Here is a 23,898-nt window from a genome sequence, read left to right on the forward strand (position 1 = left end):
ACATCAGCACTGGAATACCCCCTGGCAGACCATAAAGCAGAGAGCGATGCTAGGAGAACAACTTGCACATTGTTGTTACAAGATATGCTTGCCTTTTTGAACTCATGTTCATCTTACAGCCAGCTCTGGCAGGAGAGACAGTACTTTGTAATCACTAGCAAGCACATAATGGGCCATATTTGAGGAATGGCTGCACAGGCCAGACAGGGACAAACACCCAGACTGCAGCATCACATCACAATGATACACTTCATTCCACTTTTAATTCAGGCACTGGTGGATTTGAGCCCCAACAGGCTGTGGCCTGTTTTAATCCAGCAAACCAAACTGGAGAAACAATTATTCCACAGTAAGCACTGTAAGCACAGATATACACTAAAGTAGCCATAACATTTTCAACCATAGAATACAAATTTTAAACCATAATACATTAATTCCACTTCCTCAGGCAGGCAAGTCTTTACATTTAGGACTTCTTTCTACACATATGTATTTACTTGAATGGGTAAACACCTTTGAAACCAAATCCACAAAAAGGCTGTTTCTAACTGGGACAAGAAGGTGTGAAATCTACACCTTCAGTTATGACTTTCATTATAGAGGTATCTTAAATGCTACATTTACTCCAGTCTTGAGTTACCCCTAATAAATGTTGGTCTGCTTTCCTTGATACTCTGCACCAGCGATAATTAACACTGTTCTGCTAACTGCTTGCTAAGGGAAGGTCATTAGCATCCTCACTGTTAAAGTAGCTCATTAGATCTAGTTTATGAACCTACTCACATAAGAAAGTTGGGGAAGGGAGAAAAAGGAAGGGTAAAAAGTGGTAAGCTTATTCTCACGTTCTTTTCCAGGTCATACCAGGAGCAGCACAAAACCCTTCAAACCAGAACAGCTCAAATTTGCTTACAGGTAATTACAAGGTCCCTCATGCTCAGACCCCTTTTTCTAAAGGAGGCTGTTCAAAAAGGAGATGCCTCTTGAGATACTGGTGAGCTCTGCTGTGGTGAGCATTCCTGGCACTGCAACCCAACACGGCATTCAGTCCTGGGGTCTGCCAAGAGGAGACCCCTCAGTTTAGGTGATGCTGCTATTTGCATGACCCTCAGCACCCAGAAGTGTGATTTGGGTCCCCTCTCACAGAGCCTAGCTGCCAGACCGTGCCACCCTGTCCTGCAGCTGCCTGGCAGAAGCAACTGGAGGCCATGTCCCTCAGGCAAAGCTGAAGCAGCAGTAGCCAAGGAGGTCAGGCCAGGTGGGAACCACCAGCAGTGGGGGACAGGGAGTAGCTTTTAGCCCATCAAGAGGTGCTGGTGGAGGAGAGCTGACCTCTGGCACTTTGAAACACCATCCTCAGACACTGATGTTGCCAGGTGACAAGCAGGTACAGACAGGTCTCAATCCCTAGACCTGATGGGTGGTTGCACAGGGAAGATGAGGAAGAAGTTAATAAAGCAGGGAGCTAATAGGAGAGATGACAGCACCGAGCAGCAAGGGCAGTGTGTGCCCATAACAGCAATTCCCCTGGCACGTGTAGGGAGAACAAAGGCTGGAGTCCGTGCCCGTTTCTCATCACAGCAAGGCAAGGATGGAAGAGGAGAGCACTGCTGTGCTCAGATGGGAAACAAATTACAGACTTGGAGGAAGGAAAGGAAGGAAAGAAGTGCCAAGGCACAGCCTCAAAAGAAATAAATCACTGCCTGCTCTTGCTTTTCCTGAAGCAAGAGTACATCAGTGAGTGGAAGGAGACTGCTGCTTGTGCAAAGGAACAACATAAACCCTGAGGAGGGAAGACGTGCATGTGCACAGAGGAGCATGGGTGCAGGCTCACTGGCATGTCTCACAACTACTTAATTTTGAAAGGCCACAAAGATATAACTAGAATTAATAATACAAACAGCTGAAGCTATGATACAGCCTGAGAAGGGTTAACTGCACTTCACATTCTGCTGCTAGTTGCCTCCACTCAGCTCTTCTAAGCCTGAAATGTTGCTTAGGTATTGAGGCACAGGAAGAGCAGTTAGAAGACTTTTATCTGATACTCAATGTGAGTGGTAGGATTTGGGGTATTTCTCTTAACTGTTCTGTGCTTCAGCAACCATGTCTGCATAGTGGGACCTTTCAAAGACAGAAAAGTACTAAAGGTACTTGGGTGTAATGCGCTGAAGAGGTGAAATTTCTCACTGACTATCTCAAGGATAAAGCAGGAAATCACAGTCCAAGTCATTAAATGGGAATTATTTAAACTCTGCAGGTTATCACAAAGGTCCTGAAAAACATACAGTTATCTAGAAATAAAACTGTCTCATCTAATGAAGTACTCCAGCAATGCCTAGTCTTATTTGTGAATGAATAGGCAGCACTGATTTATAGTAATTGATCCCAGTGCTTGGCAAGTAGTAAAACCTTATGCAAATTATAGCTGCCACCCTAAAACTGCATTTGTAGAACTTCTTTGTAAGTCAGTCTTAAGCCTTTTTACCATAATAAAAGTTATCAATATTTAAAGAGACATGAAAAAGAACCATACATACATGCTTCTTCTCACTTAGCTTTTAAAAACTAACGTGTTTGGTGCTTTGGGTGATTGCAAGGAGCTGACCTGCATTGGAACTAGGAGGATTAAAGAAAAATCTGAATCTGAATCTGACCTTCAGCTCTGTGGCACACCAGGGAGCGAGGGAGCAGTCACACACATGAGGCTGCAGCTGTTATGTACCTTCTACATGAGGATTATAAGATCAATACAAGCATTTATTGGTATCCAGCTGCCTGCGACAGCTTAGTGCTACAAGGACACGGGCGGCTGATTCCTTATTAAGAGCACTGCTAGAGGGAATCTCACCATGAACTCACCAAAACTAGGTAAGATTCCAGCCATATTTGATCAAAACACTGCTCAGTTAGGGAGGGAGCTTCAGGTGCATTTTGTAAGCAGTCAGAAGAACTGGTGGATCCTCAGGATCTCAGGTGAACCCTGAGGCATCAGGAGCTGGGTTGCACTGCTTTGGACCATGCCTGTTATTGCAGCTCATCCAATTTATCCTGCCTTCTGCCTCTCTCTTTCAAGACCTACACTCTTCTCTCGATCTGCTTCATGGTGGCTCTGGAATAACAGCAGTGTGAGTGGATGGGGATTCCCAGAAGGACTATGGGAACTGGGCTCCCAAATTTCCCTTAAAGCCAACAGGAGCAGGTAGCTTAGTTTCCACTGACTGCCTTGAAAATCCTAGTCATAACTCAGGCTGCTTCTGTAGCCTGCCCAAGTGAGCTGTCAGTGCTGTATAAAGGTCTCCATCCCACAACAGCCAGACAATTCCAATGACAAACACCAGCAAGTTTTAACAACCAAGGTGATTGCTTGTCTTAGCTCTGGTGGAGAAGTTGGCTGTTTGTCCTTTCACTCTGAATACTATTTGTTTCTCTGTGTTATGTGAAAGCAGCTGATCTTTCAATCACTGTAGCGCTGGGAGCATGAGTCAGCCCAGCCAGCCCAGAGGCTACAGAGATGGATGCTGGTGCTTTCTGTGGCATGAACACTTCACTCCTGCTCTCCTGCCACAGAGATTGTACTTGAGTAGCCTCCTCCCAAATGAGAACTGCCCAACATGTACAGCATTAGAGTAATTCAAAATCATAATTAATATTTTCCCAGTCTAAAGAAAGCCTAAGGCAGGCATTAAATTGAGGTTAAGCATATTTCAGGCAGGCATCCTTAAGTAACTCACAAGTTGTTTGATCTCTGACTACCAGAAGGGCAAGGCACATCGTTTCCTACAGCCGAAGTTTTTGACCTGTGACACTACAGACCCCTGGGCAACTTTCAAGATTAACTGCAACCATTCAGGGTCCTCACCAGTCCTCCCAGACAGCCCTCTAATGCGGGATGACAAAGAATGAAATGCAGTGGGGTCATCTGAGGCACCTCAGACCTGCCTCGCATCACTGGCACCCACCTTCCGAGCATGCTGCTCTGCTCATTTCATTCCCCTACTTGCCATTCCCCATGTCCCCTGCCCTGCACAAAGCATTGCTTCCACTGGTTCCTTTGTTCTTGCCACTTTCAAATCATTCCTAAACCGAGATCATTTCTTCCTGGGTACCCAGAACACTGAGGTTAGCAAAGAGTAAACCAAACTGTACATATTGATTCTCTTAAAACAGATCTCATTTCTTTGGTCCATTCAGCTTTATCTGTATCTGTCTCCTTTGTACACTTAAGAGGGCTACAGAGCAACTGTATCACTTCCGGGGGCTGCCATTCAATATGTACATTTATATATATATATAAAATATATAAAATTAAATTTATATAAACAATTACGAGTAGATACACACACCAGCATCCACGCAATGAATAGACAAGAAATGATGGGGGGTGTTGTTTAAAAATAGGTCCAGAGCCCCCAGCAGCTGTGTCACAGCAGTACTGAGCTGGAAGAGCACATCAAAGCTCTGCCTCTCAGGTGATGGGACTAGTGAAGACACCAGATACACCACTGGAAAACTGTAGCACCTCCAGCACAACACGAGCAGTGCCGCTTTGGGTTTACATGTAAGCTACTATATTTTACAAATGATGATCTGTGTTCTCTGAAACTCAGTGCGCTGAACTCCGCAGAAGGGTGCAAGAGAAAGAAATTATCCCGGGACATTTAGACTTCTTTTCCTCATTAAATTTTCCAAGCCTTGTATTTCCAACTCCGAATGTTCTCTGATGGCTAGCTTTTGGAGCAGGGTCTTTTGTTTTGCTCTGCACTGGGATGATAGTGGCACCAAAAGACAGATCTCCACTAAAACCAAGGCCAACAACTGCACCAGTTATAGAAAGGAATACTACTAATAAAAACCCAAAGCATACATGCCAGAAAGGGATACTAATAATCCAAAACATACACACCCATCCTGCCGTGGATTTACACCATCATTTCTTATCATACAAAACAGGTTCAAAATACCAGCAGTCAGAACAGCTGCAAGTTGCTACCCATAAATAGATACTTGGTTTATGAGACCAGATTAAGAGTCAAATACACACATAAGAGTGTTCCAATCCGATTTCTAATGGACCTGTGTCCACACCACAGAAGCAACCACTCTCCCTTTACAGAGCTGTCTATAAGCTTTACAAATGCCCTAGGCTAAAAAGATTTAGAAGCTCACTTCTTGTGCCTATGTGGTCCTTCCACGTTTAAATTGCAGCCCATCAACAACACAAGCATGGATAAAAGTTGCTTCCCATTGTGCTGGTAAACACAGGCCTGCCTTCCCCTGCATGGTTTAGCTTGGCATTTTAGGTAAGCAGTTAATAAACAAAACTAAACATGGGCAAACAACCCTGCCAAAACCTGCTGTGAGCACTTACAAATCCAATCAGATAAGGACTGCCAGCATCTCCCAGGAGGTGTGAAGTGAAACTCTGCAAGGCCACTGCGGTTGCACGGCGTGTTGGAATGACCACATACTGCAAAGGGGAAAGAAAAACAAGTGCATAAGGAAACCGAAGTAAGAACCTGTTCAACTGTCTTGTGTTGCTCAGGTTTATACCCAGGTCAGGGCAAAGCAAACAAGCTCCCCCTGACACTGCTGGCAGATGCAGCCACTGTCCGGTCTATGGGTGGCTCAAGCAATGGGGAGCTGAGCTACACTTCCTAGCTTCCTAACACTCTTGATGGCTGGTGCTGAGGGAAGGAAGCTCTGCCTGGTCTGCACTCCTTTCAGCAGCACTGAATGCATGAGTCTGAGCAACAGCTTTGATCACGAGACACTTTGCTGTTGCTTCTCAGCCTCTATTTTGCTTGGCTGATGGGGAGAGTGAAGTCTGAGGTTGCCTGCAGCATGTAACTTGCTCAGCACCACCAGCCTTCCAAAAGAGGCTTTTGCTGTAACCTGGGATTTTGTGGGGTTTTCCATAACAAAGAGGTCATTTTGTTTCTTAGCGCATACGCAATTCATATCAGTACAAAATTCGCATCCTCCCCTCCCATTCCATCTCGAGCCACTCGATTATCAAAACTCTGCTGTTCCATTTGGGAAATGTGACAGACACATTAGGAATATTTCTACAGCCAAGATATGTAATTTGGTCTCCACTCCAGTGGGACATGATGCCCTTGGCCAGGTCAGAATCAGTCTGACGACACAGGATCAGTGCAAAACACAAGTTAGTTCCCTATGAAAAGGGCCACAACTCACAGAAAACAGAGCCCTAACCACGGAAGGGGATGAGAGATTTATAAAGGAAACAAACCAGCAACTCCTCATCCTATGGAATGACCTTGATTTTATAACACACATTTAGGAGCAGAAAAAAGTAATTGTCTCCTGCATAAAACTTGGGAAAGAAGCTAGCTATGAATATCTGCGTCAAGTCCACATATCCTGGTTTACAAATTGAGCCTGTCTTGATTTAAAGGCAGTAAGTAATGAGGAATTCAATAGGTCTCTGAATCCAAGTGAACTTTGTTGCCACTTGAAAGCACTGAATCTTCTTGTGCCTCTTCCTGTTGCTCTGAAGAGCCATCTACCCTACCAGAAATTACTCTGGTTTAGCTATTTGTAGATCATGTGTCCACTTTCACACTGATGGGCGTCCTCTCGTCTTTCTTTAGCCTTGCCAGACTTCAGCTCGTTCTTGCCATCCTTTCCTGAAATCATTTATTAATCAAATGTGACATTTCAGGACTGGCATATCCCCAGCTAGAGATACATGGAGATTCATTTACCTTGGCTGACCGGGGTAGGGAGAACTCACGGCTCAATGGCAGCGTACCTCAGGGCACAGGAGCTGAAGCACTGTTTCAATGCTTCAGCATTTTCTTTTAGGGAAAGGGATGAAAAGAAAACATGAAGAAAAGGATAGAAAAGAAACAGTGTTGAGAAGATCCAGACTAGAAGAGAACTGATGCCTGTTTAGAATGATCATGTCATTCCAAGCAGAGGCAATTACCAGTGATGGGCAAAATTAGATTAAATGCTTTTCCTTAGGGTTTTACCATGTGCTTGCAGAATGACCTGCCAGTTCTTTCATTACTGGTTTGACAAAGCTGCAAACACACAGTGCTAATGCACTTTGATGCCACATATTAAATGGGTACCCTGTTAAACTCCTGTTGTGTAACAGGCGAGGAGAAGATGATCAGAACCAGAGCAGTCACCTGGCTACGGATGTTAGACACTGTCCTCCTTTGGCATCCAGGAGCTCAAAACAGATTCGAAGGCTCACAGAAATCCCGAGAGGAAAATAAGGTCTAGACTTGATTAGAGACACAGAAAAGTACTGAAGGTCACACTGTGAAACAGCAGACGAGCCGCACAATTCACTACCATTCCCCAAAGATGCAGGGTAATGGGTGCAACCTGGACAGATTAGACAGAAGAAAATGAAAGCAAAGTAAAATCAAGAGTGAGTTGTTGTCCTTCTTCCCACCTGGCCCCAGCTCACACAGATGCAGTGGAGAAGTATTCTGCAAGAGCTGTTTGAGAAAGATAAAGGGAAATTCTACCTAATGCAAGAGTTCAGAGTTGTGTATATCTGCGACAACGGGATTTTAATCTTAAAATAGTTTAATTTCTATGCAGTTTATGCTAACAAATCTGGAGAAGAAAGCCTGGTTCTAGATTCTATCCATTCTCTTAGCAAAATAATAAAGGAAATGGTAAATTTATTAAAAACTTACCATTTACAGGGAGTGGTAGTGAATTAGTGCCAGTTAGAGAAAGAAATTTGAACGGCACCTGCATCATATGTGTGTGTGCATATATGTGTTTCTTTATACACATGAATACACACATATATCAGCCATAATTCTACATGTCCGTGTATTAAGCAGACATACAGGTTTGCGAGTATCAATACGATTTGCAGCAAGATTTCAGTGTGTCTAGTTAAAGAAGTTACTGATGGTTGAAAGCACTGGTATGGTTTGGCACTAGAAAATACCAAAACTTAGTCAACTTACTCTGGAATTCAAGTTCCAAACACCTCCACAACCCCAAACCAAGCAAGCAAATGAACATGACATTTTTCCTCCTCTTCTAAAAAGATACTGGAAACTAAAAAAGGCTTAAAACAGCATCTCCGAAACACCAAAAAATATCCACCCTATCCCTACTTAAAAAGCATTTTATTCTGATGGAGAGGAAGTAGCTGGTAGCAAATGCTATCTACTGTTCTAGGAAGAGAGCAGTAAATTACAGCTCTCAATGGGCATTTTGATACCAAAATAGACTTAAATTCAAACCAGGCCATGAACATCCCACAGAAGATGGAGGTGGAAGAGCCACAGCAGCTGAGGAGGAAGTCCCTGGGATTGTCCTGGCTCATCTCCGACTCCAGGTTCAGGGGCAGGCAGCACAGAGGATGGGCAGAGAGGCTGACCAAGCAGCTTTGGCAAACCTCTGTTCTTTAAATAGAGGTTCGGAAATGCCATGGTTTACTGATGACATTCCCTTCCTGCAATGAAACCATCAGAGTGAGTTGGTCTGAAATAAGTCAACCAGGAAAGCCAAGGAGAGATCACTCTTCCATCAGAGGCCACATGCCAAAGAGGTAAGTTCTGGTTTTTACAAGGGTCTACAGGGACAGGCCAAGGGGAATGGCTTTAATCTGCCTGAGGGGAGACTGAGGTGAGCTCTCAGGCAGAAGCTCTTCCCTGTGAGGGTGCTGAGGCGCTGGCACAGGGTGCCCAGAGAAGCTGTGGCTGCCCCATCCCTGGCAGTGTTCAAGGCCAGGTTGGACACAGGGGCTTGGAGCAAGCTGCTCTAGTGGAAGGTGTCCCTGCCCGTGGCAGGGGTTGGAACTGGATGAGCTTTAAGGTCCCTTCCAACACAAACCATTCTATGATGTTTATGTCTAAACTCTACTCTCTAAAACACTTTTCTACCCTTTCTGGGTTGGACAGTAACCTTCAGGACAATGCAAACTGGCCTCTTGCAGCACCAAAGGCAAAGAAAACGCATGCTAACGCCAGTCGAGCCACTGTCAAATCCTGGAGATAGTCCAGGTGTCCCTGATGTAGCCACTGTTCAGGAAAGGCAAAGGCTGTGGTCCAGAGAAACCAGCCTGAGAGAGACCCTTCACTCAAGCTAGGCAGATGCAGTCTACAAAGAAACTTAAAGGAAGTCAAAGGAAGCTGACCTGGTCTCCAAACCACAGCCAGCGCGGAGCAGCACACATTCACCTGCAAACCCTTGGCCCACAAAAGAACTGAGAGACACCCCTTGGTATATCCTTCCTGGGTGTTTGAAGAGGTCTGTGAACCCTCACTCAAAGGCACCACTCCTCCCCGTGCCTTAAAATCCACACCACAGCACTTGGATTACTGGTGCGTGGAGGCACACAGATACAAGCAACAACGAGAACTTGTGGAAATGCCATTTATCTTCGGCTGTAAAAATAGGGCAGTATTTGATACAACACGAATAATTGTTGTTTATTTATAGGGAAGGTAAGCAGGGGAAAATGAGCCTAAAAGAAGACTTCGACTGTACAGCATTAAAGCAGCTGCTCCAGGGCAGCTCCTGACCATTTAAAAAAGATGCATGGTCCTTTTTCCATGACTGTCAGGACTTGCATAAACTGGAGGCTGGCAAAGACCCAAGATTATTGTGATCTGACTCTTACACTGAAATGCCACCAAGGCTCTGCCCATCAGCTTTAGTTTTGGGATAAAAAAACCCACTAAGACCGGATTCCACAAAGTCCCAAGCCCTCAGCATGCCTCAGAATGTTTCCTGCTGCACTGAAGCTCATTCATTATGGCTCTTACAAGGCAGTTTTAATGCTACTTTGGGGGTCTGGTAATTTTAAGGGCAATTTGCAAAGCTGGCAGATAAAATCCGTTTCATAATTAGCACGCTCCAGAAGAAACATCCTCCCCTTCCCCAAGCACCATCTGAGCATGTGCCTGGGAGGAGACATGCAGAGTTGTACTCAGGAGGATAAGGCCTGCTTTGTACAAATCTGCATTTGGAACAAATATCAACCTTTTAAGATCTGAGGCAGTGCAGAACATTCTGCAGTGCTGACAGCTTATCAAACACTCAGCACCTTCTCCTGCAGACAGCTTGAGGAGCTGCACACTGACCATTCCACTGCAATGGAGCAATAGATGCAACGGAAGCACAAAGGTAGGAAGAGCCAATAATTAATCGTGAAGATAATAAGCAATCATCCTTGCTTTGCCAAGGAAATTCAAGCTGCAAACCCTCTCAAGATGCTTACCAACTTGCCCAATAGGGTTCCTAAGCGGTCATGAGATCTGTAAATCTTGGGAGAGCTCTGATAAATCATTTGGGATGCAGTTTACGAAAAGCCTCACTTCTGGCATAATGCAATAAGTAGGAACAGTGTTCAGCCAGCACTGAGAGCTTTTTATCCCTGAAAACAGGGTAATATTTATGTATAGGATCAAAGTGGTGTTAAGCTTAGGCTAATAATGCTTTTAAACTCCTTACTGGCCTCAGGCAAAAACAGACACCCTTCTGATTACACCAAATAAATAGTAATCAGTAGAAATTAATTTGCCAAACATTAAAAGTGCATCTTGCTAAGGCATATCCACACCTTTCTCTGGCTAGGACTTGTTATAAAGCTGCCTGTCAAACATGGTTATAGTCCTGGCTCTCACCTATTGCCTGACTAAACCTCCTCTCAAACCCCTTGTGTAACAGGAATGCACTTCAGGCCAGCTGTTTACAGGCTTGCACTGACCTAAGTGGATGTTTGCATGTATTTGTATAGCACTTTTAGAGGTCTGCTCATGCTGATAATGCATTAAGCTGGGCATTATATAGGACACTCAGTTCATTTTCTTAACAGACAAGCTTAAGTGTTAGCATCAGTCGCCAAACTCCAATTTTTAACAGGGTTTTAGTTTCTTTCCCATGTTTTGGAAATTGGAACTAAGGGATTATTTCCAGCTATTTCCAATCTCCCAATTCTTTTGCACTAAAGCAACATGAATAGCTGCATCCCTACAAAATGCAACTCTCTATAGGATGCTGGTGAGACAGATGGCAAACCCTATAAAAAGCTACAGGGTACTGAAGTCACATTGAAACCAACACAGAAAATCTCAGTAATTAAAACGGGACAACGATGGCATCCCTAGGACACTTGATATAACAGTAGTTGGTTGAGAAGTGTCTTTTGGGCTTAGCTTGAGACCAGGTAGGTCAAGTTTCAGCTCTCTCTCTGGCACAGATCTTCTGGAGGACCTTGAACACATCCAGTTGGTACCCTCCCTCCAGCTGTGCTGTGTTGGCAGCACAGATGACTTTGAGAGCCACTGCTGGAGGATTTCAGATGTGCTCCATGGCCAAGCCCTTACCTGCTTCAGCCAATGCTAGTGAGGATATAAAAGACCTGCTATTTAAGCCCATCAGCTAATTCTGACCAGGGAAAGTTGGCAGAGCTCCTGGGAACATCACAGTCAAAGGCAGGATGTGACAAGAAGCTCTGGCAGTAGACAGGAACAAGCAACTATGAATATTGTACCATAAGTTCTTCCTCAACACAGCTGTAGTTTGCACATCTACATGTTGAGAACCACCTCATGAGCAGCCTTGAATTCAGCACAAGCTGCAAACCCCACCTAAGCATAGAGTAACCACCCATTCAGCCATGCAGAGCTCTATCACACTACAGCTGAGCTGTTATGAGGAGCAAACCCTAGTAATTAAAAGCTACCTAATGCACCTCAAGTACACTGATGACCTTTGTTTCTCTGTGCTTTATTCACATCTGAGAGAAGCAGAATTAACAACCCCACTTCCCAAAGTGTTCAGAGATTGAAAGTTCATCAGGCAATTCAGTTATGGCAACTACAGAGCTACCTTAAAACATAAACACAGCCTTGAACTTGAATCATCAACAGAACTTCAGCAGAAGCTTGAAGCTCTCTGGTGAATCAATAAATCAACACCATTATCTTTGCATCTAGGAATACTGAGGCAGATTGGTTTCTCACTGATGTTTGCATAAGAAACTAATACAAGTCAAGGGAGTTTTCTGTTGATGCCAGGCTGATTATATTTTTAGTTCTGTAAACAAGCTGTCAAAAGACCTTGGGCAAGCCCTGTAATGGTTCTGTCCCTTAGTTTCTTTCTTTTTCATACAATAAGCAACACCTCCTTCACCATGGGATTTCAACAGAGGCTGTTTGATAGGCTCCAGACCATTTCATATGAAAATCTAGCTGCTGAGGTCAGCTTGCTGATTTGAAAGACTTAAAAAGCTCTATGGTGGAGAAATAATGGAAAATGAAGGACATGGGGTGAAAAGTCCCTGACAGCTTCCTCTTGGACAAGGTGGACACAGTCCAAAAATTCTTTATACTTTCTTTTCCTCTCTCCTCTCCCAGAGGTGGTTTTCTATTGTGTATGTGTTGAATGGTAGGTTAGCTGGAGTTAAGCCAAAGAGAGAGGTAGATGCTTGCCTTTGTTGCCAGAGGAGGGAGGGAGGGAGGGAAGGATTTCCTATTGCAGAACAAAGCTGAGTTATTGATAACAAAACCCACCAACGTGCTGACCATTAGGAAGTGCTGGCCCGTTCTTTGCATGTGGGGATTTGCAGAAATGCTTAGAACCTGGGGAAGCTAGTCTAATTCAGTAATGCCGACCTTTCTGGGCATCTCTCCCTGGTGTGCAGAGCTAAGGATAAGAAGAAAGTTTTTTTCTTTATCTCTTTCACTGTCACTTTCCTTCTCAGCAAGCAAAAAATAAATAAAAATAGGGTAGGCTGAAGAAGGCATTTGGAAGAAATGGGGAACTTCAGGTTGTTCTTGCAAGCTGACAAACTGCCCCCAGAAGAGAAAGCTGCTGTTCCAGTGTACACTCACCATTAGTATGTCTGCTGTGATAGCCCAGTTTGAAAACAGAAGAGTTTCTCCGATAAAAATGCAAATCTGTTGTAAAAAAAAAAAACAAAACACACAAAAAGGAGAAGATTTATTCACTTGACATTCAAAGGAAAAATAACCTGTCACAAGCTTTCCTTTGTTGCTTATTTGTCTCAAACCTACACAACGTATTTCTTGTTACTGTTGTGGTTTATCCTCAATATTAGAAAACCACAGACTTTCTCAGAGCTCTACAGGGTTGGCCTGCAACTTCGTTAGTGCAAACTGTTATGATCTATAGAGCAGCTACATAAAAACCTGACACATTTGCTTACAGAAGAACACAAAAAGCCAGCAAGAGGAGACAGCCCCAGGCTTCCATACTTCCATCATTCTGTTCCAAAAAAACAGTTAGAATAGGTGAGAAGGCCACAACTCCCCAAAACACAGTCATTTTCGTCATAAGAAATCAAGTTATGTGTTTGGCTCCTTAGCAAAACATATGAGGCTCACCACCAACTAAGTGCAAGTTCCCTTCCCTCCTGGTAGCATGTTGCTGTCCTTTTTGAGGGGGACATAGGTATAGGCACTATAACGACTCAAGCGTTACATTAACAATATGTACAACCGAGACAGGACCCATATTTATATGGGTTTTGCAATATCAGTGTCTTACAGTGAAATGCAACTCTTGAGTCTGTGGAGATGGAGGAGGAAGTGCAAGAATGGCAGCTATGGCACTGTGTGACCACCAAAACTGTCTTTCCCACAAAGCGGCTGAGATTGCATAAACCCCTCAGACCATCATGTCACTGCCAGGAATAGTTTGCTCTATTTAGTCAGCCTTATGCATTGACCTACAGAAAGCTTCCTCCATTTGTTTCTAAAACTATCTTTGTTTCCCATACATTCTCCCTCCCTATCCCCTCTTTTTGTGACTGGATCTGCTTCCTCCATGACGGTGTATGAGCCAGTCATTACAACCCAGCCGGTCAGCTAGGAAATCTCCTCTTCCCATTTTCCCACTGCTCTACCCTGAGTTTGGCTCCCAGTGGAAACGACAACTGCCAAGCTAAGAAACACAGCTCCAATGCATCAAGGTGCTGACAGAAGTTCAAACCACGTGTCATGTAGCAAGGGCATATCAGAGCCCCAGGTGGGCTCTCAGGACCTGCTCTGGAATCCATCCTACTACAGCTTTGCAGCTCCTGTTGCTGGGGTTCTGTCGCTGGATAGGTTAAATTGAGCTTGGGAAAGCTGCAATCACACTTCAGAATGCAGCAACACGCCCTGCCTGTTCCTACAGTGTTGCAAACAGGCAACTGTTTGCCTTAAGGTCATGCGAATTACATACACGTAAGACACATGAATTGTTGCACACAGCGAGCAGAACTTGCTCCATTCTGCAGGAATTCAGCACAAGTCCTGTAAATAAATCACTGGGATGCTACCAGCTTCAGAGCACACCAGTTCGGAACTGTGGAACGTGCGCTTCACCTGCCACGCTCCCATAAACACATGATTAATGTGTGGATACTGGTGAAAGAGGAGCAAAAGTAGGACAAAAGATACCTTTTTAAAAGTCTGTCCTTCAGCTGCTAATGGGAATTGATACAAATGAGTTCATCTGCTGCAAAGGCCATTTGAGGATATGTGGCGTTTCTGCTGGAGAGAGACGCTAGGGATCCTTACTGCAAATAGGGCAGCCTCCAGAACAGATCAGTAGCTCCTGAAATGGTCACAGCTTTGACTCCTCCCACACTTTTAGAAGCCTCATTTTACACTGAGATTTCAGCTCTCCAGATACCTCCTCTTCCGAATCCAGCTGTGTTGTACAATGTCTCACCACCTCCATTACGTGTCCCTCTGCTCATTTGTGATGAGCTAACAGAAGTTATCACCCCCTCAAGTCTTCCTGTCTATATGATCAGTTAGCAAACTCTAATCCCTCCAAATGATAAAGCAGGTTTCAGAGGGGTCACACCAGCAGCCTTTACAGCAAGATCTAAGCAGGTTATAAACCTCCATGGCTATTTGTAAAGTACATATCTGTCTACATCTTCATTAGTTGTATTTCTCTCTGAAATGGTGGGTAAGACACCCATACGTGCTCTTGAATTTGAGGCAAGCCTAACTCCACCTCACTGTTGGACAGTATCAATGACTCGAGTCCCCAAGTTGAGACTAAGATGCTGTAAAAGCTCTATGGCAAGGTTTTACCCTGGGATTTGCTGTTTCTGCAAGATCATGAAGTGTCTTTGAGGAATTGAAATAGCTGCTGAAATTGAGGTACAACAGGAACTTGGAACAGTGTCAAAAGGAAGGCAAAGCAAGGCATCTCTCTCCAGTCATTTGGAGATTTAAGCTACTGTAAAATCTGCTGTTGAAATATCTGAGTAGTGCGATACAGTGATGCCATACAGCTAATGGGTTTCAAGAGACAGGGTTGAAAACCAGCATTTCAAAGAGTACATATTTCAGAAAGACTGGGACCCAAAGATATGCAAATTGCTGTTGTAAGGAGCTGAACTACAACGCACAAATCCACATGCTGCACGGAAGACAGAATAAGAACTGACTGCACTGTACAGACAAGCAAGATAGTAAAAGAGAAATACAAGTGTCTGGGCAGCTCAGTGATATACAGTGCTCTTCTATTCCACCTTTCCAGCTATTTCTACCACTGCCAGTAATGTACAGGAGGAGTATGAAAAGACTGGATGGAAAAAAGAAGTGTGTCTACCTGTTCCAGGTAGGAGTGGCTGCTGCAGAACTGGAATAGCAGCTGCCCTCAGGGACCAAAACCACCTGCAAGACAGGACTGAGCTGGGGAGAAAAAATACCTGTGTTCAGGGGAGGAAGAGAACAGGCAGTTGATATTAAACCCCCCCAACTGCTAAGCAGGGAGGGAGATGGTGACCTGGTGGCCACCACAGCTCAGTGTGAGAACACACAATCTCATGGGAACCCATCTAAATGCTTGGAAGTGCTAATTTTAAGGCTTTAAGCCAATGAGGGGTCCAAAACCAGTAACCCTTCCATTTTAGCGTGGTGTGATCAATGACAGAAGTCTAAGGACAGTCACTAAACAGAAGGTCTGCAAATCCCACCCTGTGGAACAGACCTGAACATCGCTCTTGCCTTTCACAGTCATACAGAACTCAAGGATGCTGTTTCAGTATGAAAGCCAGCACACAGCTGTCAAGGAGACTGAGATGAGAAACCCTGTAAGTTTTACTGTATTCTCTCCAGAACAAGCTATGATCATGGAATTTGAGATAAGCAAAGTAACCCAGCCCGTTATATACTGTTCACCATATCTAGATGTTCCAGAATCAAAGAACAGTCTCCTTCATTTTGGACCAAAGAGACTTACAATAGAGAATAATGAGACACCATGCAACCTTGCAAGTCTCCTAGTGAAATACAAGGGAATTAAACATTCTGGAAGCCTGTAAGTTTGGAATAGCATTGAATGGCATGGAAAACCAAGGGCTTGCGTCACAGATAATCTAACTCCAGGTTATTTAGAAACATTAAAGATCTAAGCTACCCTGACCCTTTGTAATTCAAGGATCCTCAGTTTTGCAGAGACAAACCAAAGTTAAATATCTTGTCCACTGTCACGTGTAGGATCTATAAATAGAGTTCAGAGCTCTGATTTCCCAGTTGGCACACTAATGAGACTTAATCTCCTTTCTGTGCAGCAGACTTCCAGCAGCAGAGAGAGCACATTTAGAGCTACAGAGAGGCTGTGTTACCTGCAACAAATAATGTTTTAGTCTAACAGCATCAGCAAACAGGCTTATGTTCCTCATACCTCCTCTATAAGCAGCTATATCTTCCTTTGCAAATCACTGACTCTTTATTAGATTTACTGCTCATGGATAACAAAGTAAATTGTTTCTAAGATTGGTTAATAATATCATCTATATTTATATGTTTGAACAATGCAGAATAGTCACATGGCTATTAAAATAAAAAAAAAAAGAAAGATGAAAATGAGACAAAAACCCACTTTGTGTTGCAAAATTTTTGAGAACAGTATTTCCAGCTTAGAAAGGGAGGATTTTCTGCATAAAGGGACTAAACAGCACAAATGAACATGTCTGTCATCAGGTCTGAGAAAGGAGAAAATCACAGGTTTAGCTGACAGAGGTAAAGGGATGTGACAGGTCTCTGCCCCCAGAGATGGCTGGCAATGAAAGGAGGGTTAATGCTTCACCAACCAGTAAGACCCTCTTGCAGACTGTCTGAGGTGATCATTTTTCTGCTGAATCAAAGGTTAGTTCTGCACCATGCCACAAAGCAGAGGACAGAATCTCCTTCTGACACTTTCTAAATAGCCAGAGTAGGCATCACTGGTTCTGAGTTAATGTTTTTAAACTCTCACTCTTTCTTCTTGTGTTGCCCCATGATAGCTATTGAAATACTCAGAAAATACCCATGGCTAGGCTAGTGCTAGCAATCCAGAGAAACAAGGATCCGCAGTAGATGGGTTGGTTACCTGTGAATGAATTCTCCTTGCTGGGTGGAGCATCCACCCTCTGTAGAAACTAAAGTGGGCTTTCAGAAATTATCCTACTACTCCAACCACCTCATGCTTTCCTTCAAAACTCCTCCCCGGTCCCAGGCTTCTCTCTAGTACATTTAAGGGGAACCTGGAACCTGCTCAGTGTACTGGGTTTCTACTCTCTACTGAAAGCAAGCTTCTAGCCTGAGGCTGGATTATTACACTTGAGGTTTTGCTTTTCCCTTCAGTCCATTTGTCTGGATCTATCTGATGTCTTTTTACATACTTCGATTAAAAACACTCAATCTGCATTTGTGCAGCTCCAAGTACTGTGAGTTCCTGGGCCACGGACTAGGACTTTCAGGTGCTATGGTAATACAGATAACGACAAATCGGAATTACATTGTAATTAATATTGGTCTGCAGCAAGCTAGTTACGGAAATTAATGGTAGCCAAAAGCATGGCCACAGATAAATTATACTGTAATTATAACTTGGTACCACAGCAGCTACAATACCCTCATTGTAAGTGAAGCAGACAATTTTCTTGTACCAAAACATTAGGCAAGAGCAATAGAGGGATGGATAGAGGGATAGATAGGACAACCCAAAGATGGGGAACTGTAGGTTTCCATGCATGCACTAAAACCGCAGCTCTGATTCTGATGACAGTTAGTAAGCAGGGATAAGCAGTTGAGATACCATTTTGCTTCCAGGCACATCTAGATAGTGCCAAAATTCCAAGGGGCACAATGAAGGACATTCAGAAGGGGAAAAGCAAGACCTGCAGGGAACAAAGCACAGAGTCTTCTAAGGAGTTCTGTAGAGAGAATAAGAGTGAGACTGGCATATGGAAAGGATTATACTTACATAGGCTCCCACAATGCTGCTCTTGGCAGCCACGAAGATCAGACAGATGAAGATGGCTGATCCTAGCATGCCAACAGCACAGACAAGAGGATCAGCTCGCTGGGTTTTTAACCGGCACCATTTGGTTGCCCCTGCCCCTGTGATTACACCCAGGAAACCAGTGAAGCATGTGATTGCTCCGAAGATCAAGCTATTGAAAACAGAAAAACAAGAGAGACAGTTGGGGGTTATTTTTTGAGGTTTATTCCGCCAAAATGGGCATGATCTTTGAACAAATTATTAGGGTGAAGTGACGAATGGAAATCTGTACATTGGCTTTGTGAATTTAAACTGAAACAAATGAGCTCCCCTGCTGAGCGCTTGTGATTTTAGCACCCTTTCCCTGCAATTAAGAAAACACAGCATATGAAACTCAGCCTCATACACAGGCATTGATTAACATGCAAAGAGGTGCAAAGGGCTCATACTGCTTCTCTGCGTGGAGCTGAGCTTTCTATAAAGTGCATTGTACAGCTACTTGTGTGCACAAAGTTAAGTAGTAAATTGCACATTGATCATGTGAGGGGAAATCATGGACAGAACAGGCATTAGGAAGCTTAAGGGAAAGGAAACCTAACAGGACTCTAAATACCAGTGACTTTCAACATACTCAGACTTTCTAGCTCCTTTTCAGACCACTTCAAAAAGTCGTCTTTTGTTGTTGGATTACACATTTGAAAACTGTTAATTTAAATGTAAAAAGCCAGGAGCTGTCAAGGATTCTCTATATTGTATGTGCAGGACTTGGATTACAAAGTCTTTGGCAACTACATTACAGTGGCTCCAGGGCAGCTCAAAACATAGGTGTCATCAAGGAGTGGAAAAGTTCTCCTTGTAAACAGCAGATGGGCGGCCAGACTGGAGCTGTATTTTCTGCTCACTGGAGGTTTGCAGAACAGACTGAGGCTGCCCGCTGGACACTGCAAGTTAATGGTATTTCAAACCACTGCTTTACTTGAGATGGGACTGTGTCAGCTAGAGCAAGGTTTGCCTAATGTGATTTTTCTTTCACAAGCTAGAAAAAAAAGCTGACAATATTTCAATCTGCATTCACCTGGAGAAGTGCTTTTTTAGCATTTTATGGTTTGTGCCATTACAGTAAAGCACTAAACAATGAATTACTTTTCATAGCTTTGTGCTGCAAGTGATTTTATATAACTGGGACTGAAAAGCCAAACCACCATATAACATCAAGCACTCCAAAGCAAAGTGTCCTGGATCTCTGCTCCATTCTTCAGCAAACTCAGCACATGCAGTAGAATACAGAGCAGTGAAACAGAGTCAAGTCCTCCCTCACACAGAAACAAAAGTCTTCAGGGTTAGTCCCTGCAGCCTTTAGAGGAACCAGTCCAACCTCTGAATTGTAGCCACCACTGTGGCTACCCAACCTGCCAGTTTATTCTGCTGCTATCACAGATAAGTGTGGGTCTTCAGAAACCAAATCCTCAGCTCTCCAAACATCCCCTAAGGCAAAGACAAAAGTCTCTTTTCAACTACTGCACCACAGCCTGGGAACTAAGACAGAGCTGAGGTCATTGCTTCTGGTTTGACTTCATGCAATGAAGAAGAGAAATAAAACCTCGTTTACAATCCCAGCATTTCCTATCATTGTTTCAAAGACCCAGAGGAAATTACAGACATTCTAGTAACCTGACTCCATGGGACTTGCCTGTTTCCTGTGGTAAATAAGCCCCCACCCCCTTTTCCCCTCTTTAAAGCAGTGGAGGATGAATCTCACCTATCTTTGGTGCCACAGGGCTGTGAGCTGCAGGTCTCTGCTGTCTTCTGCACCACCTGTGCTCTGTGAAGGTAGAGGGGGATCCACATGCCAAGTGCCCCTGTGGCAAAGGACACAGCTGAGGTGGCCAATGAGGAGAACACGTAGCTGCGGCTGTGGAGGCACAAGAGGCAAAACCAAGAGAAGGTTTAGTGGGAGAGGTGAAAAAGCAGGAGCCCCACAAGAGCCAATGCTTCAGTGACAAAACACAGTGTTCCCCCATAGTGACCACCTCCCTTTGCCCCAAGGGGCAGAGATGATACATGGTACGAACTCATGGAGAATAAGAGGCATGGAATACTTCTTCATGTGTGATGCTCCACTGATAATAATGTACTTCAGAGGTGCTTCATAGAGACCGTTGTTTCATGGGACCATTTCAGAAGACAATCAGTACTTGGCCACTAAGACATGATGTGTTAATTGCGGGGTTTTCACTGTAATAGCAGCTGTTTACCTGGGTGACCAGTTTCACATCTCCCTCACTATTCACACCCCCATATGATTACTACTTGAATAAACCACCAAAATAAGTAATATAAAGAAAGTGTTAAATTAACCATCACCACTTTTCATAGTCCTTTGATACTGGATGAGGATACCAGGAAAGCATTCTAAAAATGAAGGACACCACAGGTTTCCCATCAGAATTCCTACGTAACACTGAATTCACATGGGCAAACATTAGCACACTCAGTGACAAGCTATCTGGATGCAAGTAAGCTACTTAAATACTTGTGAGCATGCAGTATTTTATGCACATATACAAGCACTCAAGCACATTCAGTGCTCGTGCATTCAGTCACATGTGGTTGTATAAGCATACACTTTTAAACTTGCCATGTAGTGCAAGCTTTTGTGTTATTTTCTCCTCTTAAACGGCTCTGGCATTTAACCCTCTTTTCCCCCTCAGCAAAGTCTCTCTTTCAAGGAAAAAAAAAGAGATCTAAGCATCTGAACAGCAGTGGGGCAACAACTGAGGAACACAGCAATTTCTACACTACAAAGCTTTGATTTGTCTGAAGTATGAGCCAAACAAAGCAGACTCTCTCTTAGATCTCAATCTTGGAAAGGCTAGAGCAAAAGTTGGACTCCATCACTGTCACTGCAGTTGATACCTCATGAAAATGTAACTCATTTTCTTTCCTAGATCCACAGACTAGGCTCCCTGGAACCCCCTCCGTATTGCCTCTTTCCAGTCTCACAGTGCTAAGTAGTGCAGGCCATGGGATGCTCCAATTAAGCACTAGAGGCAAAGCATGTTTTTTATTGGAGTGCTCTTACTTTCTAATCAGAGCTTTCATGTCTCTCAGCCATGAGGTCCGAGCCTTCAGCTGTCCTCCAAGTTGTTCAACATTTCCTCTTTTAGCAGCAGGTACAAATATCAAGATGAGTGTCCCTGTTATCATTCCCAGGAGTGGAGATACCTGCAAGAAAGGATGAGGGAATTAGCACAGGAGTCAGCAGGGTTTGCTTTGACAAAGTCAGTAAGAAGCAGATTACATTAGTTGTGTTTCAGTGACTGGATTCTCTACAGCTAGCCTGAATCTGTAAGCACCTGAGGCATCTGCTCCTTTCCTTCCTCCCTGTCATTCCCTGGACTCTCTTATCTCACTCTGGAAGCATGCAGCTTTGAGAACACTGATTAAGACCATCCATTTCCCTGTGTCAATGAAGCACCAAGATTCAGCTAAATACAGTTCTTCAGTGATGTTTGCCTCTTTGGAATCCTACTCCCAGCTGGGCTAAGAGACCAACTAGATCCTGGGAAAGTGCAGGAGCCTTTTAAAGGCAATGAAACCAGGCGAAGGATTTCTAGAGGCAGACAGCATGCTGGCTTTGAAAATCCTTGCTTGACATGCATCCCTCTTCCAGCTAACCTATAATGGCTTCCCATTTTCAGGCAGCTTTCTCAGATCACCTCAGTGTACAGCAGACCAAGAAATATTGGAAATGCAGGCTAGGAGATAGGAAAACTACACATTCAAGGGTTAGGTTTCCCAGTTTCCAATCCTTCCTCCCAAATACCAGACAAAAATACAAGACCCCATTGTGTTTTGCAAGCTACAGACATGATTCTTGTTTTGACTCTGAAATGCCATCACTGCCAGAACGGAAAATAGCTCTGTTAGGAAAACAGGAACATGGATTTTCACTACACTATCATCTCTTCTATACATGCTATTTTACAAATAAATTCCTATTCCAAAATAAACATGCTTCTAATAATAACCTGAGAATGGTCTTTACACACGGAGCAGCACTTCATGGCCAAAGATGACAAACCCAGGATTCTTCCAGGGAAGGGAAGACAAAAAGAAAGTGAGGAAAATCCCTCACCCAGGAATAAGTGAAGCCTGATACTGTATCCTTATTATGCTTGAACACAAGGTACAGCACTAGTAAAGACACATGTAAATGCTGGGCCATGGATTATAAAGTCTCCTTGATTTTTATCTAAAGGCTTAATCCCCCAATAGGACAGTATCTGTTGATACTCAGTAGTGCTCCAATGAAACGTTAACATTACTGCTAGTTCCAGAGACTAAGCTGACACTTCCCAATGTGCCCTTTGGTCTTCTTCAGCCCACTAAGGTACAGATTATTCGTGACTTCTCCTGGATTTGGAGACCACCGGAGATCCCAGAGGGAGGCATCACTATCACAGCTTGCAAGAGCAGAGTAACTGCCACAGGGACAGAGGCTGCTTTACACTGATGTCTGGAAGTTCCAACGCGTGCTGCTTGACTACAAGAACTAAGCAATGCCGTCCAAAGCAACCATCACAGAAGTGTGCAGGCTGTCAGATTCCTATGAGTTTGCACAGTCAGGGAGTCATGCATCAATGTGTCATTTATAGTGGAAATCATAACTCCATAAAGGGCTTTGCAGATAGCCTGGATTTCTCAGGATAACTATGGAGACTTCATCTGAAGAAAAAGATGCTTGTAAGGATTTCTTTGCACAAATTAATCATTTGGGTTTTGCAGCTAGAAACACAAGAACACTTGCTCCAATGTATCAACCCCACTGCAGCCCACTGACAGGAGGAAGGGCTTTGGGGTTTTCTTACTCCTTGTGCTTGCCTCTGCTACAAGTTAATTTTACCCTTGAAGTATTTCTGCTACCGAATGAGGTGGCCATTCTCTTTGTGTGAAGCTGGAGGATATTAAACTTATCATTTCAGATTCACATCTGGAATCTGCGGATCTCTGCTCTCTTAGGGGCAGATGAACTGTTCATGGTGATTTTCCTGGCTCTGCTTATGCTTGGTGGACAGTGAGGGAATAGCCTTGTGTCACAGAAAGGCACATTCGCTTGAGATGAGAACCCATGTATTTCATCACCTGCCATTATAAATGGTGCTGGCTTGAACTTCATGAGATGCATTGTCTTCCCAAGTGCCAGAGCCAGGGAATGCACCTCACGGGGCTCATGCCACCAGCAATGCCAGAGGTCAGAAAACAGTTCTGCTGGGCCACTTCCTTTCAGCTCTTTCAAGACATCTTTGTCTGCAGGATCTGTTTGTGTGTATGCGATTGGAGTGTATTATCTTTTCAACACATTTATCAAGGTCCCAAGAGGTTAAAATAGAAGGAAACTGACTGTCTCAGGGCAGAAAAACAAGCGGAAACTGGAACAAAGTGTTTTTTCCTCAAAGCAGGAAGCCATTCTCAGAGTTTCTTGACAGCAAGGGACTAAAAGACTGTGGAGTTGATTTAAGGCCAATGCTTCTTCTTCCCAACCCCATCAAGAAATCATGGTTGACTGATAAGAAAGTGATCAGAAAATTCTTGCTCCCAGGCAGGGCAAAACACAACTACAATGGGCCAAACCCACATACCTTTCCCATTTGC

General features: G+C 43.9%; 1 protein-coding gene across 5 annotated transcripts in view; it reads right to left on the reverse strand.

Annotated features, from left to right (window-relative positions):
* The window catches only part of SPNS2 (SPNS lysolipid transporter 2, sphingosine-1-phosphate), a 126,515-nt gene that overhangs the window by 21,498 nt on the left and 81,119 nt on the right, over positions 1-23,898 (reverse strand). For 4 of the 5 annotated variants that reach the window (XR_009967339.1, XM_062632394.1, XM_062632363.1 and 1 more), the window contains exons 6-10: positions 21,326-21,468; positions 20,003-20,155; positions 18,226-18,415; positions 12,843-12,908; positions 5,366-5,464 (exon numbers count right to left, since the gene is read on the reverse strand). Coding sequence is in view for 4 of the 5 variants with exons in the window: in XM_062632394.1 (XP_062488378.1) it covers positions 5,366-5,464; positions 12,843-12,908; positions 18,226-18,415; positions 20,003-20,155; positions 21,326-21,468 (651 nt within the window). In the remaining variant the exon portion in view is untranslated. The remainder of the gene's footprint in view (positions 1-5,365; positions 5,465-12,842; positions 12,909-18,225; positions 18,416-20,002; positions 20,156-21,325; positions 21,469-23,898) is intronic. The other variant, XM_062632385.1, reaches the window with a different exon arrangement.

The sequence above is a fragment of the Pezoporus occidentalis genome, unplaced genomic scaffold, assembly GCF_034315485.1.
Source record: "Pezoporus occidentalis ecotype Australia unplaced genomic scaffold, CSIRO_AGI_Poc_V1 ctg110, whole genome shotgun sequence".
NCBI classification, from domain to species: Eukaryota; Metazoa; Chordata; class Aves; order Psittaciformes; family Psittacidae; genus Pezoporus; species Pezoporus occidentalis.